This window comes from Oreochromis niloticus, linkage group LG17, assembly GCF_001858045.2.
Source record: "Oreochromis niloticus isolate F11D_XX linkage group LG17, O_niloticus_UMD_NMBU, whole genome shotgun sequence".
NCBI classification, from domain to species: domain Eukaryota; kingdom Metazoa; phylum Chordata; class Actinopteri; order Cichliformes; family Cichlidae; genus Oreochromis; species Oreochromis niloticus.
This window is the reverse complement of record NC_031981.2, coordinates 2597674-2614544: the sequence shown is the minus strand read 5'-3', so window position 1 is coordinate 2614544 and position 16871 is coordinate 2597674. Positions and strand designations below refer to the sequence as shown.

Here is a 16871-nt window from a genome sequence, read left to right as displayed (position 1 = left end):
AGCTTAGCATAATCTCCACTAAAATACACTTGGGAGGGGGAAAAACTGGCTTAGTGTGGTAGTCACCGTGGAAAATGGTAGCAGTGAAAGCAGTGAACAGGACACAGGAATTATTCAGGAGCAGAACAAGAGGAAGATGAGGTGGCAGCAAAAGTTAGGGTCACCTGCCGAGTCATCACTTAAAAACGATACAGGTGTGATACTTTGTGTTAATTAGTTGATTAATGTCAGAATTTGCAAACTGATGTTTCATCTCAAATCATGACACACCACGCCAAAAGAATCTGGTTTAAATGATTTATTAAGAAATGTTACAAATGTGGTCATTTTCTTGCTCTAACAATCCTTCCAGAAGAATCTGCCAATGCCTGACACTTTGAAACCCAAGACGGAAAAAAAAAAAAAAAAAAAGATTTTTAGTAAACTGCATGTCTACATACATCAATTTCTTAAGTCACAAAAACAAATGTAGTTAGCAGAAGCATGGTTTGTGCGTGTGTGGTGTGTGCACGAGAATGCAACTAAATCTGGCACTGGTTAGATTCAATGACTGAAGCTGTCTGCTACTACTACTATTTTTTTTATCTTTAAACTGGTAAATCAGCAGTGTATAAAAAAATATAAAAAAGGCCATCGTTTAAGATCCAAAAAGCAATCCAGCTGGTTTAAAATGACACAAAAAGCCATGATAGGTGTTTATCTACTCGCACTTTTGAGTAAGGCTTCAAACTACTGACCTTTAAATGTGTGAGCAAAATTACATTTCCCCCAACAGAAATATTCTTAAATAAAAACATCACCACTCCATACAGCCACCTTTTCAGTAACCAAAAGTAGAACGCTTCTGTGAAAACCTCAAAAGTGACAAACCTTTGAAATGTAAGGGGGAAAAAGAAGCACTAAATGTGTTGGCATATGACAGAAATGAGGAAGAAACTAAATATATACAGCACAAAAACCATTGTATGCAATATGCAAAGGCGTCATGTTGCTTTGGGCAACAACCCCCCCACCCCCCCACCCCTACCTACATATAAGTCGATCTTCACTGAAGACCCCTCGCCCCAACGTCCCCCCACCCCCACACGTATCCGCTCATACACACAGATCATCACGAAACACGATTACGTCACTAAGCCTGTTAGTTTGGGGGGAAAATAATAATAGGTGAAGCACTGTGAAACTCCAATCCCCTGCTCTCCCTCCTCCCGGTCTTCCCTCTTCAGTCAGAGAGGGGAGACGGGGCTTTGGCGCAGTCGTACCACTCGTCCGTCTCGGGGTTGTATACCTCCACCGTGTTAAGAAACTCGTTTCCGTCGAAGCCGCCCACGGCGTAGATGGTGTCGCCCAGCATGGCCACGCCTGCATTGCTGCGAGACGAGGTCATGCTGCCCAGCATCTTCCAATCGTTGCGGGCAGGGTCGTACATCTCCACGCAGCGAAGAGCATGAGTGCCGTCGAAGCCACCGACAACAAACAGTTTGCCTGTCGAGAGCCAGAGATGCCAAGGTCAGGGAAGTCTGACCAAGAACGGTTCAGTCTGAAAGGAATCTAGCTTTTCGTATCCGTGGACTCACCTGCATGAACAGCAACGGCGGCCCCTCTGCGAGCCACATTCATGGGGGCTATCAGAGTCCAGGTGTTGTTCTCGGGGTTGTAGCGCTCCACGGTATTCAGGCAATTCCACGACTCTGCCCCTCCGATCGCGTACATGAAGCCGTCCAACTCGCACACTGCTGCCTGGTGCCTCCCTGAAATCATATTTGCTCAATGAATACAGCTTTTCATCTCAACTTAGGCTGCAAAAAGAGTCACAAAATCCACTGTGGATACACACTGATGTTGAGGGAGGCACAGTTGGTCCAGGTTTTGGCCACAGGGTCAAAAGCGTCACAGTTCTTCAGACCCTTCTGCCCGCAGGGATCAGACCCTCCCACAACATAGAGTTTGTTGTTCAAGGAGCAGACACCTAAGAGATGACAGCGATGAGTTGAACCATCATTGAAGACGTGAGACATTTTTTCTAGACAAGGAAAAATGACATGAATGCACAGTGGACCGACCTGCGTTGCAGCGATTCGTCCTCAGCTCTGGTACTTGAGTCCACTCATCAGTGCGTGGATCGTATTTCTCCCCGGAGCTCAGCTCATCAGAATGTCCGTTTGAACCTCCAATCACGTAAAGCTGACCCTGTAAGAGGTCAATAGACCCTTTCACACTTCTAATTTTTGCAACATTAAGTACCTACTAACAGAAATGTAACAAACATATTTGAACAAGAGGAGTAGAGAAATACTTAAACAGGACAACTAAACCTGTTTGAACAGGTGCAGCTACACTCCCGGGCGGATATTAAAATGTCACTGTAATCCAGAACAAATAAATCTAACATAAGATAAATGCTAAAACTCTACCATGAGCACGGCCATCTGGAAACGAGCCCTCGGAGTCCGCATGGGTGCGATGAAAGTCCAGCGGTCCTCCTTGGGGTCGTAACACTCGACAGTCCTCAGACACTCCTCTCTGTTGTAGCCCCCTGCAGGAACACAAAGCGGCACCACGGTCAAGAACTCCCTTATATAAACCAAAATATTAATCAGCGCAAAACCCACATGTCCAGTGAGAACAAAGTGTGTACGTCTGTCTGTGCTGCACTATAACCTACAAATACACACCCCACCAAAAGAGAAAGCAGTAAGGCTAATGGATGATTTGCCAACCTGCTGCAATGAATTTTCCATTCAAGGCTGCGGTGCCCAGGCCAGAGCGAGCATAATGCATGGGTGAGAGCGGCTGCTCTTCAAGCTCTTCTGGCTGGGCCTCGAAGCTGAGGCTCTTCATCAAGCAGGGCGTGGCAGAGGGAGATGTCTGAGGGCTGTTGCGACCGTGCAAGAAGATCACACACAGCACACCGTCCAGCACAGCCAGACACAAGTAGTTGTTGTCTAGGAGTAAGATTAGGGATGGTTAGGCAACAAAAAGTTTGTTTTCCATGTACAGCATGTGGTGTTTATTCCACCCAAAGGGAAGTTTTTTTCTGCTTGCACAGGTTAATGGACTTACTTGCGGTCTTCTCAGAGGCGATGTATTTCCACTCTCTCCTGGCTGTCTGCTTTGGGGCGTTTGCTGCTTGGTTGGAGGGAGACAGGCTTCCTGAAGAGCTGCAGCTCATCTGTCGCTGGTCGCTCTCCCGTACAGGTTTCTTCTGCAAGAGTATATTGCAGCTACAGAAACCAAGCTTGCACCACAGGCCCCAACAGTGGCCAACGCCAGCCAATTCCATCCCAGCCTACTCTTTGATCCAGCTGCTCTAACGTAGACGTAGCATGATCTTGCCTGAACAAGTACCAAAATCTCACCCCCCCATATCTGAAGCCAGCTACAGCAGCTACTACAGCAGTGTCAGAACACAACACGATTTAAAGGAGGCTGATAAAAAAAAACCTCAAACAGCAACTGTCCACGCTCAGCTGGCTGAGATTAGCTTACTAAACAAAATGCGGTTTTAACATATGCTCAACAGCACTGCCAGCCGGCATCGTTGGTCATGTTCTACGTTACATTAGCTCTTACACTGTGGCTAAATTATGGTACAAATGAGCCATATATACTTTTAGCCAGAAAGGGACCATGTAGTTCTTTTATGCATGGTCAGGCACAAGCTGTATGCCGCACGCTGCCAAGCAAAGTGTGGTAGAGGCGGTGAAGCCAGGCACAAGCTGTTGAGTACCTGCACAAACTGAAGGTGGTCCTCCTCGCCACCAAACACCTCACTGTGCCCCTCAATCACCAGCCCTCCATCCACCAGCTTATGGTCAGGTGAGTAGTACAGCGTTTGCACCTGAAAGACAAACAGGAACAACACACCCATGTGGCTGTCTCCATGGCAACACACTGAGAGCCCCTTATAAGGGGGAGGGGGAAAAAAAAAAAAAAAGAAGGGGGAGGAGAGGCAGTGCTGTAAAGAGGAGAGGGGGGAGGGACAGAGACCTGGATCTTCTGCTGTTTGAATAGAAAGGCTTCCTTTAAAGACACACATACCACCAGCACTGCACAGAGTGTGTTAGGCGTTCAAGCTCAAGAAGATATAAGCCGAACGTGACAGTGCGTCTCCTTAATTTCCATCTATGAACAAAGGGAGTTGGTAAAAAAAAAAAAAATAATAAAATGCGAAGCTCCATCTGGAAAGATCTTCTGTGAAGAATGAAGAAGAGGAGCTGCATGTGGCACACTTCCCACATCGGCTACTTCAAAATTCAGCCTCTAGTTGAAGTTGTTACTGTGACAGCAGCCACAACGGGAAGGCAAATCCAGATGCCTAACAACAGTGTAGGGAAAACAACTTTGCTGGGACATAACAGATTAAATCCACCAGGAGACGCAAGCAGTCAGATGTATTCTGTTGAAGCTGCTGGAGTCACTCAGCCGCCCATCTTTAGGGCAAATTAAAAATGGCAAAGGACTGATGTGAGATGTGTGTATTTTAGAAAAGTTTAACGTTAATTTATGTGCAGTTTGAGCGGTTTGTGTCAGTGGATAGATGGAATTTACTGTGCAGTAACGGGGTATTCAATTGCATGTATCGCTTGCAAGGGAGATGATGAACCATGTGTTCTGATAAATGTGGAAATGGGATTCATGTGCATGTATGCCATGGACAGATGGGGACACAGTGTTGTTTGGCTGCAAAGAGAAGCTGCTGAGGGGCAGTTGTGCTCCTCTCCTCCCTTTTCTCTGACTCATTACCCTGGTGGCTCAGTCCTGGCTCCTCAGTCTGGTCTCCTGCTGCTGCTAATAAACCTACAGGAGATATAAATCAACGGGGAGGAGTGCCTGTTAGTGCTGCAGCAACAAACGTGCACCTGTTCAGATAGCAAAAAGTGAAAAAGCAGAATCAAGGGTCAGACCTTTGTGTGCGTGTGTGTTCATAGGAGGAGAGGAGCACTGTAATACTCAGATGGGGTTGAATGTAAACCAACCACATACCCAAAAGAGAATATTGGAAAAACAAACAAACCAAAAATATAAAGACAAGAGCAGACAGCAGCTCTTTTGGGCTCACCTCTAATTTGTAGTAGGGTTCAGGGGTACAGAGTTTCTTACTGCAAACACTTCAACAAATCAGAGGGAACAAAAAAAGAACAATGCTGATAGAACAGCATGAAAATGGCATGCCATTTCTACTTCAGCCTCCTTAATGACTTCTTAATGTCAAAAACAGGAGGAGTTAAGAGGGAGGGGAAGGGGGAAGGCAAGAATGCAGATTAGTATGAGAGCTGAGACGGCACACCCGGATACTGACCTCCTCCATCAGTCGTTCCAGTTGGTCACCGTTCTCCCACAGGCTACGCTGCACCCAGTTGAGAACCTTCGAGTAGAGCTTGCCATTGCTGGGCAGGGTCAGGTTGTCTTCTAGCATTACCTCCAACTGTAAACACAGAGCGAGGAGGTGAAACAGGAGGTGTGCACGGCAGAAATAAAGTGAGCGCGTAACAGAAAATGAATACCACGACCTTTACTGCATAGTTGGGAACCTCGTCTTACTGAATGATTAGCATTTTACCTTGCCATAATTTGCCATCACGGTGAAATCACAGGATATTAAGATGTTTGGGAATCACCTCATCAATTATAAAACCATTGAAGCTTGTGGTTGAAGCTAAATAAGAAGTCCAATAATTGTGACTAAGAAGAATAATGTGGCTTTTCTTAGGATAAGACATTCATGTTTCTTTAAGGCTTTGTCAAACTAAAATGTCAATTTCAGCTCTTCTCTCAGCATAATGCAATCCTACAAAGGAAATCACATACAGGTTTATATTCCCACCTTACAAAAATGGAGAGGCTCACTTTGACTCTCAACCACGGGGTTCATTCAGTGCAGTATGAACAAAAGCCTCACGTTAGCCTGCTGTGCTTCAAGTCCCCCACACTCAACAGGATTTGAGTGTAACGATTAAAGGGCACACGCTCATACCATAAGTATTGTTAATCTTGCGTTAGAGTCAGAAAGGTTCAAATGTAAACCTTAATCCTGAGTTATTTCACTAAGACCTCCAGCACTAACTATAGCTACAGAGATATAAGACTGTTAATGGAAGCTGACAATGCATCACTTCTTCGTTACAGAATGGCTCAAATGCACTTTATAAACAGTCAATAAATAAATACTTAACTAATATTTAACTACATGTGTGATCCTTTATGACAGTACCTTAAGGCGGGGAAGTTTAAGGAAGTCCTCCTGTTCAGACACGTCCAGTAGATGGTCTTGGATGAAGGCATCTACCTGGGACAAAAATCTAGCATCTCCCATGGAGCTGGCAAAGTTTCGAAAGGAGATGGCATTCTGGGAATCCAATTTAGACAGCAGGTAGTCGCCACAAATCTGAAGTGAGCGGAACATATTGGGATTAATAACTGAGGAAATAACCCTTTTAAGGATGATGGGGGAGAAAATTGTGATGAATCAGGCCAATGAGGAAAAACATACCTGTTTGACTCGCTCCATTTTGAACCTTTTGGCTGCAGAGTAAACTTCCTTGACCAGCTCCTTGTCTGCCTTGAGTCTAGTACACAGAACACACAAAACGGTTATCAACCAAAGGCTAAGAATCATAAAGAGATGGGAATAAGGGTCAAAGGTCAGAGTTGCTACTGACTGGGCAGTATAGGCGTAGTTTAGCAAGATCTCCACAGCCTCTGGGTCCAAGTCCTCAAAAGTGACATGCGAGACTCCGTGAGACTCGATGTCACTGTTAAAGATCTCAAACAGGTAGGGACTGCAGCAAGCCAGAACTGCACGGTGGGCCATGAGTTCGTGACCACACACCTGGGCAATAAAGAGAAAGGTCACTCAATGCATAAAAGATCAGTGGGTCAAAACTAATAAAGTTAAAAATGAGAAACAATTAAGTTTTTTTACTACATGTATTTAAAGGTTAATCCGTGGAGTAAATGGTCATTTGTCCTCTATAGTACACCCTGCTGCACCTCAGCTCTTATTAGTTCACAGAATAACTCTGTGGCTTTTCTGAGAATGTGCATTGGACCATGCAAGTGTTTCTGCAATAAACCATACCTGCAGCCTAACATCACAGAACTGCCCGTTTTTCCTCAGGGCATTCATTTTGGCCACGGTAGAGTCCAGGAAACTTTCATCCTCAAAGATCAAATAACCGTTTTGAATCATCTTGGAAAATTTTGACAAATTATCTAAGGAAAAAGAGAACACAAAAAAATATGCATTTAGTCAAGCACTAATAAATATCTTCTGCAGTGTGAGACATGCTTTCAGATATGCAGGATCATAAACGCTGGCTTATTTCATTGACGACTACACAGGATTAGGATTAGGCGTCTGCAACGTGCACTGTCAATTATAATCCTTGCATTAGTCGTCGTCTTACCTAATAGAGAATAATACAAATCCAGGGAAGCACCACTGCTGAGAGCAGAACAGGAAACAAACGTAGGCACCAGGCAAAGCAGACTAAGATCGCTGGGAGAACTAAGTCTTCTTCACCCAAGGAGAGGGACGGGAAGTTGTCAGAAGAACTGCCAGCTGACCACTGAGCAGAATGGAGAGGGGAAGCAGCCACAAGGACAAACTATCAGGCTTGAAGCGACTGCAATCGAGTCCTTGGTATCCCGTTGGCTATAGAGTAGTACTTATTCTGTGTTTGTTGCACATTATAACCTGGATGGGGAAAAAAGGGAGAAGGAAAGCAGGGAGTTAAGTTCTTGCTTAGTTTTTAAATGGATGCTGCATGTTCTTGGCATTCAGGCAATGTGAGCATGAGTCAGTTCCACGTGGTAAGAAAGTGAGCGCTCCACTCCCTTCTCTTTGGAAACAAACAAGCATGCAGCAGAGCTCAGTTTTCCTCAATAGACTGCTTACAAAATTCAACAAGAGATAAATCAGACCACTTGATCCCATCACATTTAAGAAACTGGAATTCAGAATTTTATCTCAATATCCTGTAAAGCATGAAGCCTGCAGCACTGGCAGCCAAGCACCACATACTCCTCCCTTGCAACACTCCATTTGGCTCTTTAAATCTCCACACCTGCTGATAAGGCCAAGCAAGACCATTTAATCCATTTCATGCCTTCAGCTTCATCTCCCCTTCTCTCCGAGGCAAGGCTCCATCAGCTCTATGTTATATGACAGGCCTACTCGCCTAGCTCCTCCCTGTAGGAACCTTTATAATCAGGCACTGACCTATAAGGAAAATGCAGGAGGAAACAACTTGTGACATGTGGAGCTTCATATGCCATGTAACCCTAGTGCACAACCCCACCTACAAATCTCATCACACCCAGTAAAGATCCTCCCCGTCAGACATTTCGATCCAATATTTAAAAACGAGTTCAGATTTCAACAAACAGTAAACCGACGGATTCCTAAACTGACCCCGAAACACAAGATTATCTCAGTTTACCAAAAAGATTTTAACAGAAGTAAACACAGCTGGTCCAATCCTGTGGCTAACCAACTCACCATTCTGCCACCTGCAGACTGAAGCTCAGTAAAAATAAATAAAATTGTGTTTTATTACTAAACCACATGGGGAGAGAGGGCAAGACGGACCACAGCAGGTGCACCAAATGGCAAGGCATTTGTGGGCACCCACAGTTTATACAAGACTCCAGCTTACATGCAGAATTATCTCATTTAAAAAGCCGTCGACCTAACCAAGTGGTACACATGCAATGCACCTGTCATTTTCATTGGGTGGATTTTTTTTGTACCTTCCAAACCCCCCGTAGCAGATTACTGCAGCCCTATTCTCAAAAAAGACACACACGACTCTAGGACCGTGTGCCCTTTTCAGACACCCAGCTAAAATACAGCTGTTCTACGTTTGACTTCACTGCTAACCCGATAAAGACGCAGCAAAAGACCAGACTGACAATGAGGCAGACAAACAGCATGGTCTTTGTAAGCCGCTGCTGAAATAACAACCATGTTATCCGCTGTCAGATAGTTCGGAGGAAACAAACACATTCTTTCCAAGCCAAGGTCATGTGTGAATGACACATTTGTAATAAAGGAAAAAAAAGAAGGACAAACTATTCATTTGTACTCAGCTGGCAAAATAAATGTTTTTAAAAAAGCAAACTTTGAATGAAGTGCATGTCTGTTTTTATTGCAACATTAGAAAAGGATCAATAAAAACAGTATCAATACATGAATCAATCTTAAACTTCTATCCAATATCATTTACAATCACACTCGCAGACCAAGTACACACATGTACTGTGCCAGATCAGCAAAGTAAAAATACTCAAATCCAGTGACCTACTAAACTCATAACCATACTGTTAGCAGTTTTATAAGCAAGTAACGGAAGAAGGATCTATTTTAAGATGGGATTACTGTGCTTCAGGCTGAACCCAACAGTTTCTTTACCTCCACATGTCCACAAAGGGACATGAATAAATGCACAGGGAGAGGATTGGGACAATTCCAAGTCTGAGGGAGAAAATGATCATGATTTAAAAATCAATGCATTTTCTGAAAAAGCATTACACTACTTGTCAGTCACTACTGGCTTTATTTTTTTTGCAAGTGCTGCAGTGATGCTACTTGCGTGCGGTATAAAAATTAAAGCCAGAAAGCGTCAAGATGTGCCATGTTGCACAACTGTTTTGCTTTTGGGAAAGACAGCTAATTGGCAAATGTGTGAACCTGCCAATAATGTGTGCCAAAGCACACATTGAAGAAAGCAAAGCTCGGTGGCACATTCTAGAAAATAGGCTTTTTACAATGCAATGAACAGCACGCACAGCGAGACTGGCACAGAAAGCTATAATTCAGCCCGTCTGCGTGTGGACGGAGGGTACGTTGACCTATTTTTGAGTCGTTACGCAACATCTGGCAAAAGACTCCCTGAGAAGGAACAAATGCTGTGAACTCCTCCACAGGCCCGGGTCCACCACACTGGCATATTGCCTCGTTTCCCTTCCCTTTTTCCCACCAAGCACTTCACCCAAAACTCTGGCAGCCAAAACCACACCTTCAACTTTCCAGATAGTTCTTTAACAGAGTTTCCATCTTAAACCCAGCTTTCCTGACACAAGGACCTGGTGTATTTGGATAATTTTAAACCACTGACACAGTTATTCTGGGAACCAGCCAATGTTTATTGTATCAGGCTTGACAGACTGTGTATGAAATTGTTGCCTGTGGCTGTTCTTTGGGGCACTTGTGCGAGCACAAGTCATGATCAAAACCTGTATCACATCAGACACTGAGCAAGCAGTAAAATAAGAAGCGGGGTTGGGGGCGCATGGTTGATGAGCTTCAAATGTTGATGTACAGGCAGGCTTGAAAGCCACTAAACAAAGGAGGGAGAACAATAGCCTGGAAGAGAAAGAGTGACACTGTTCACAACTTTGTCACAGAGGACAGCTCTGAATGAATCCTCTCTCCGTTTTTCCATCTGATTACACAGGCACAAAGAATGCTGGTAGGAAAGCTGAACAATCAATGCTTGTTAGGCAGCCCTCTTGTGGTGAAGAGAGGCACTGCTTAATATTACACCCAGTTTTCACCGTGTGGAAATTTACCGCCTGTAACACGTCGCAAAGGGAATCTAATAAGGGTGAACAACAATAACAAAAAGCAGTATACACCCAGCTGCCTCTGTAGCTTATTAAAACACAGTAATTCATACGCTGGAACATGTCTGTAGTTGAAATCCATTCCAATAAGCTACAAGGTGAGGAGGCCGTCAAATGCATGTAAGGAGCAAACCAACCCCCAAGTCAACTACTGGCCATCTCATTAAAATAACATGTCTGCAAATAAAAGCACTAATGCGTGTGAGCACAACTGATCAGACTGCATATATAAGTACACACTCCACTCATCACATACCGGACATACATTAAGGAACCCGTTAAATGTTTATTTTTAGCTCTTTCATTAAATCAGTGTGTTACTAGGGAATTTTCCACGTGACTGTTAGCTTCAGAAACCGATTAACAGCACAGTAGGTCAAATACTACCATGGCGTTAGGCAGCATGCAGCCAATGAGACGCTAGACACCCAATCGTTTTAACTTCCTTAACTAGAGAAAACGATCAAGGGTAATCAATAAGGCCCAGTGGCAATCACGGGGCATCAGTACTGTGGCAAGACTGGTCACAGCCCACAAAATGTGGCTAAACTACATGAAGGGTCAGTAAAGGACAGCGTGTCCCACCCTACCTACTATTTTTCGACAGGTAAATCTTGCAATTTCATTTAAAGTACGTATGTTTGTCTCGTCGCTATTATGCAGTGCCATTCAATAACCCCCCTCTCCTTCCCTCCTACTTCTCTCCTCTGGCGAGAGGAAACCACCACCAGGGCCATGATGTCTGGCGATGATCCAGAAGTCCTATAGCCACTCTAAATACAATCCCGCCACCGGAAATTGAGTCAGGAAAGGGACCGACCCCCCCGCCCCGAAGTACCAGATTAGTTTAAATCGATTTTTTCGCCAAAGATTGTAAAGGAAGACGATACAAATACCTCTGCATTTACGCGACCCAGGCATGCAGGTGGAATGAGCAGCTAGCAAGTCATGGAGAGATGGATCCGAGGGAAGCGCAAGTTAGCCTATGTTAGCCCTTTTTTAAGCTAGCAACCTGCTTCCTAGCTCGGTAACCACGGGGCAGCTACACCAGCAATAAATTCAGACACTGTGTTTTATTCAGTAATTACATCTAAAATAATAATACTCTTCTGTTACCGGTCAGTGTTAGCCTATTGCAGTCATCAGTAACGCTAACCTGAAAGCTGCGGCTGGGGTAAATTGTCCGCGACTCTCCGCTACGAGGGAGCATTGCGCGGCATTTCCAGCGGTTGTCACACAAACCCGATAAATGCGAAAATTACCATTTATTTTAAGCTCCAAAATACACATCTAACAGTTGTTTTACGACCGTGCTAGCGCCCAATAACCCACACAACGGCTTCTCCACGCGTTAACAGCTAACTACACGTCGAAGCCATCAAGCAACATCAGTTCATCTCTGAAATATTTTTAAGAGAGAGAACAGTCTTACCTGAGGCGTTTGATAACAAATGATGTGAGACATATTTAATGCGAATTCAGACTTGGTGGAGTCGAGCTGGAGAAAAAACGCAACGCGGCTACAGGCACGGCGTATGGAGCCAACGATAGGTCTTTTCTTCCTCTGTAAAGGTCCGTCGACACACAGTCAAACTTCGACTGTCTCTGTGCCAGAATGGCCGAGCAGCGCTAAAATGAGAACGCGCGCTCCCGAGAACCGCCACTCCGCCCCCTGCGTCACCGACAGTGGGCGGTCCTTATCGCCCACTCTGAAAATGATGAAATCCAGGTTGTAGCAAAGCACGGTGGATTATTAGAAACATTTTGAGAAAGACGGTTTTATTTATTTGTATTTTATTTATTCATTATTAATTTATTCATGAAACATTTTCAGTTTAATATTTCTTTAATAACTAGTCCTAAAAACTCTTTTAAAAAGGCTCATTCCTCGATTATAATTAACTGTTGCGTTTAAGGTATTTTTAAGCAACTTTTCAGTGTGGTTGCTATGGAGATGATGACCTTTGTTAATGAAATTTCCTGAAAATTGCATCACCTTACAGTATATACCACTCCTCATATGATTATCATGGAAAAAAATTCGTTCATTTCATTGATTCGCCAGTGGTTTTTCCTACTTTTATCTAAACCTCTTTCATCCAGTGGAAGCACTTCCGATAGCCCGATATCAGCAAAACAGAGAAAGTAGTAAAATATCTACAGTGAAACAAGATTAAATTGACCTTATAGTGTCCTGTTTGAATAGGATAGTCTTTTATCTTCTCTGTCTTTTGAATGCACCTGCCAAAATGTACTTGCTATTACTCATATACTGATCCTATGAGTCATGACAGCAAGCTCTAACAATTACCACAAGTGATGTCCATTAAAAAGGAACATCCAAACTAAACCGTGGCTGCTACTGCAAGGACGTCATTGTAGAAGAGCCCATTCACCTGCTGTGACTGAATGGAGCTTAGTACAAACTCAGTGCGTCAGTAATTAGATTAGAGGATAGGAATCACTTCCATAACCACGTGTCAGTCAGTCAGTCAGTATCTGCACTGTGAGCATGTCTATTTGTCTGCAGAGCATGTGTTGGTAACCGCAGCGATAAGAGCCACTTTCAGGGTTTAGCCATCACATATAAGGTATCAACACAGCATAGTCTATTCATAACAGCTCTTGTACTGGTATTATTACCACAACACGTGGTACTTCCATCCATGTAGGTTAACATTCCTGACAAGGTGAGATAAGTTATTGCTGGCTAATGTTCAAGAAAATAAATGAGTGAATGACAAAGATGGAGCCTGTATAATATTTGACCTCTGTATGTTTTTGCAGTGATGTCTCTCTGGGCTGCAGAAGAAGCGCTTCTCCACAGACAGCTAAGGAAACCAAGCAAATCCAAAATCAAAGCACCAAAGATCTAACAGAACAACGTGACCTTCATGCATCACTGATACATTTCTCCCTGTCACTGTTAAAACACTTAAAACACTTAAGTTAAAGTAGCCTAAATGTTTGAATTCCATCCTAACAAAGAGAGACAGTCAACCATTCACACCTATGGCCAGTTTTCAGTTTCTCCCACTGAAAACGCAACGTCCAGATGAACAGAATCAACTTTTTGGGATTTCCTTGCCTGGATGATTGAGCATGCATTAAGACACATGCTGTGCTCACTGTAAGCTTTCTATTTGCAAAATCACTTTCATGCCCGTGTGGAATAGAGAATGAAGATCCCTTGGCAGGCAACACAGTGCCTGGAGCTTCAGACACAGAGCGATTATAACTGGAAAGCAGCCAAAGAATCCAAACAATTTGTTAGTTTCTTAAGGAGGTGTTTTTAGCAGCTGGCTTGAAAGAAGAAAAATGAGTAGCCAGAGGTATACATTTCCAAAACATCCCCGATATTAAAAAAACAACCCAAAACCTTGTATTTAAAATATTCTGTTTTGGTTAAGACTGTATAAAAGCTGTAGTCATTTCTGAAGTGTTAGTTTGCAGTGTGACTTATATTTTAAGTGTCCATGGCACTTTATTATTACAATGCCTTTTATCAGAATGAACAAAATAAAATCGACTCTAGAAATAAATGATCAAAGCTACAACATCAACCCAAACAGCACATGAAACTTTAACCAGATGGAAAGCTTAAAATCCCAGCTGTTAGCAGTGCAGCCTCAAGGGCAGTCAAGAAATACAGATAAAAGAACACCTTATGAGCACTGCAGAGCATCCTGTGAAAAACTAAGGGCACCCTTACAGCTTCCAATTAAGAATTAAGGTTGTAGGTTGCAGCTGGATGCTGCTAATTAAATGCATTGATTAACTGATCCTCAGCACGAGTGACATCTCTATAAAAGCAGACGTTCTGGCAGCTTGCTGGTCTGGAGCATTCAAGTGTATATTAGCACAGCTGTTCAGAAATAGCAAAAACAGCCAAGAGCTACATTTCTTGGCTGTAGGCCTCAGTTAGCATGTTAAATGTTCAAGTTCATGACAGCAAAATTAGATAAACCTGAACAAGTATGAGATGTTTTTTTAGAGAGAAGAGGTTGAAAAGGGAAGATGGAGAAGTGATGATCTGAGCTTGCTTTGCAGTCACAGGACTGGAGCACCTTGCAGTCACTGACCATGAACTCTTCTGTTTACCAAAGTATGTTAGAGTCTCATGTGAAGCCATCTGTCTGACAGCTAAAGCTTGGCCTGAACTGGATCATGCAACGGGACAATGATCTGAAGCACAACAGCAAATCTAATGACAGGAGGGGGAAAAGAACCAAGATGTCAAAGTCCAGATTTCAACTTGATTGAAATGCTGCGGTGAGACCTCGACAGCTGTACGTAAGAGAGCAACGCTGTAAAGTAAAGTGGGCCAAGAGTCCTCAACAATAATGTGACGGACCGATGAAGTCACATAGAAAATGATTACTTCATGTTATTGCTGCAAAAAGTGGTTGCTAACAGTTATTGGATCACGGGGTGTACTTAGTTTTTCACAGGACTGCAAAGAGTCCTGCAAAAGCTTTTTTACATGACAGTAATTACACCAGTTGCAAATGTGATCGTTTAAAAAGTGATTGTATCCTATACATCCACTTCATGAAAGGTCCTTCTGTGGTTGCTTTACTGTAGCAAGCAAGCGCACATTTTCAAAAACACAAGTGAAACAATGACGACTTTATGTAATCCAGATGTATTTATGTGGTTATCTGTCATTCTTCACTGTAAAACAGATAAAGCTGCATCTCTGTGCTGTATAATTCCTCTCAGCTAATCTCCAAATGTCACTGCTCTTCTCTTTTGCAGCAGTACTTGTTACTAATAGTATTTCTTATTTTGTGTTACTTTGTCTTGTGTATATGGCATTTATAAAAAAGATATTACTTTGTCGTGAAGATGCATTTTATCTCTGATGTGTTATCATTAATTATTGAATCAAGTCCAAAATAATAATTTTAAGTATTTATTGCCTGTTTTACAATGCCAGCATAACGGACGCAGCCCTTATTTCACTGAGTCATCTTGGCGCCCGTTCTTTCTACAGAGATTTGTTCAGTGGAGCCGCATAAATGTGTTCTGACAAGGACACTATGAATATTTTAGGTATCTGAGCCCGGCTGTAGCACGTGTCTGATCCTTGCGTGTGTGAAGTTGAATACAAGCAGGAAGATGAAGTCCTGTCAGGAGTTTAGAGAGGCTCTGCAGTGTTTGGAAACTTTCAAAATTTGCCACGTGAAAACTTCTTTTGAACGCAAACAGCTTCGTGCCAGCTGTGGTCTTACCAACCATTTGCTGCTGTCTCATTTTGCAAAATATGATGCGGACTCATTTATTATAGCGAGCTCTCTATTTTTCTTAGTATACCGACTATATCATTCCCCCAGATTTAACGTGCTTCAGTTCTTCTGTCATTGTGGTAAATTGTAGTTGGAGCATCAAAAGTAAGTGTGCCTTTCAGAGTCATTAAACTGTGCAAAATGTAGAGTTTTGTTGCTAACACCGTCCTAACCCTTCACCCTCTGGGCACTGGAAAAGGAGAACAGTGCCACGTGAGCTGGAGTCACACAGTCCTCTGATAAAGTAGATAAACTGCGAAACTCAACAGCTTAAATTTGATGACGGGCTGAAGATATTGGCAAAAAAAAGTGAGTTTTCAGTGGGTCAAAGGTTAGATTTGATTGTGTGCATTCTGTGTCCCTCTGTGTTGAGAGTCACCTGCATTCATTTCCTAAAACTCCACACTGTAATCTTGTGTTAATGCAGATATTTTAGTTTTCTTTTTTTAAAGCAGTGTTGTTCTCTCAAAGAAGACACTCAGTGTAATGCAATTAAATCCAATGGAATATTTCTGTGACAGGTTTTCCAATACTTGCTGGATATGTTGTGCTTTCTCCAAATGAAAGAACTAAAACCTCAGTTTGTGATGGTGACGTTGCAGGTAGGTTTTGCTTTGCTACAGCTGAGGACCGTTTGCATCAGCAAAGACTCTGATCTGGAAAATGTAAATGGAGGGCGTTTTATATCTTTTCCTGCTGATAAAGACCTCCCCTCCCCCACACCAAGGTAAATAAGTAGAATAGAATAGAATAGAATAGAATAGAATAGAATAGAATAGAATAGAATAGAAGAATAGAATAGAATAGAATAATCCTTTAATTGTCCCACAAGGGGAAATTTGGTTGTAACAGCAGCCAGAAAGACACATATACAAACAAACAGTACACAGGACACAGAACAGAAACATACACAATTTTTTCTTACATATTTACATTAAGGACAATGGTTACTAT

At 42.9% G+C, this 16871-nt stretch overlaps 1 protein-coding gene and 1 long non-coding RNA gene across 3 annotated transcripts; one reads left to right on the top strand and one right to left on the bottom strand.

The window, feature by feature from the left end:
• Positions 1-283: 283 nt before the first annotated feature.
• On the bottom strand, positions 284-12260 carry ivns1abpa (influenza virus NS1A binding protein a). Of its 2 annotated transcripts, none has more exons than XM_003445118.3 (15): positions 12062-12260; positions 7410-7699; positions 7082-7215; positions 6663-6832; positions 6494-6569; positions 6215-6388; positions 5303-5428; positions 3731-3841; positions 3064-3205; positions 2721-2945; positions 2415-2536; positions 2064-2190; positions 1838-1969; positions 1578-1751; positions 284-1485 (listed from the first exon to the last, which is right to left on the bottom strand). In XM_003445118.3, the coding sequence occupies exons 3-15, from the start codon at positions 7190-7192 to the stop codon at positions 1223-1225; spliced, it is 1953 nt and encodes a 650-aa protein (XP_003445166.1). In that variant the 5' UTR covers positions 7193-7215; positions 7410-7699; positions 12062-12260; the 3' UTR covers positions 284-1222. The 2 variants fall into 2 exon arrangements, with proteins under 2 accessions (XP_003445166.1, XP_005451894.1); XM_005451837.4 differs by lacking the exon at positions 12062-12260 and adding an exon at positions 8070-8199.
• Positions 12261-12573: 313 nt separating this feature from the next.
• Positions 12574-15476, top strand: LOC112842711 (uncharacterized). Its single transcript, XR_003214686.1, has 2 exons — positions 12574-13319; positions 13417-15476. It is a non-coding gene; the product is annotated as an uncharacterized LOC112842711 (long non-coding RNA).
• Positions 15477-16871: the final 1395 nt, after the last annotated feature.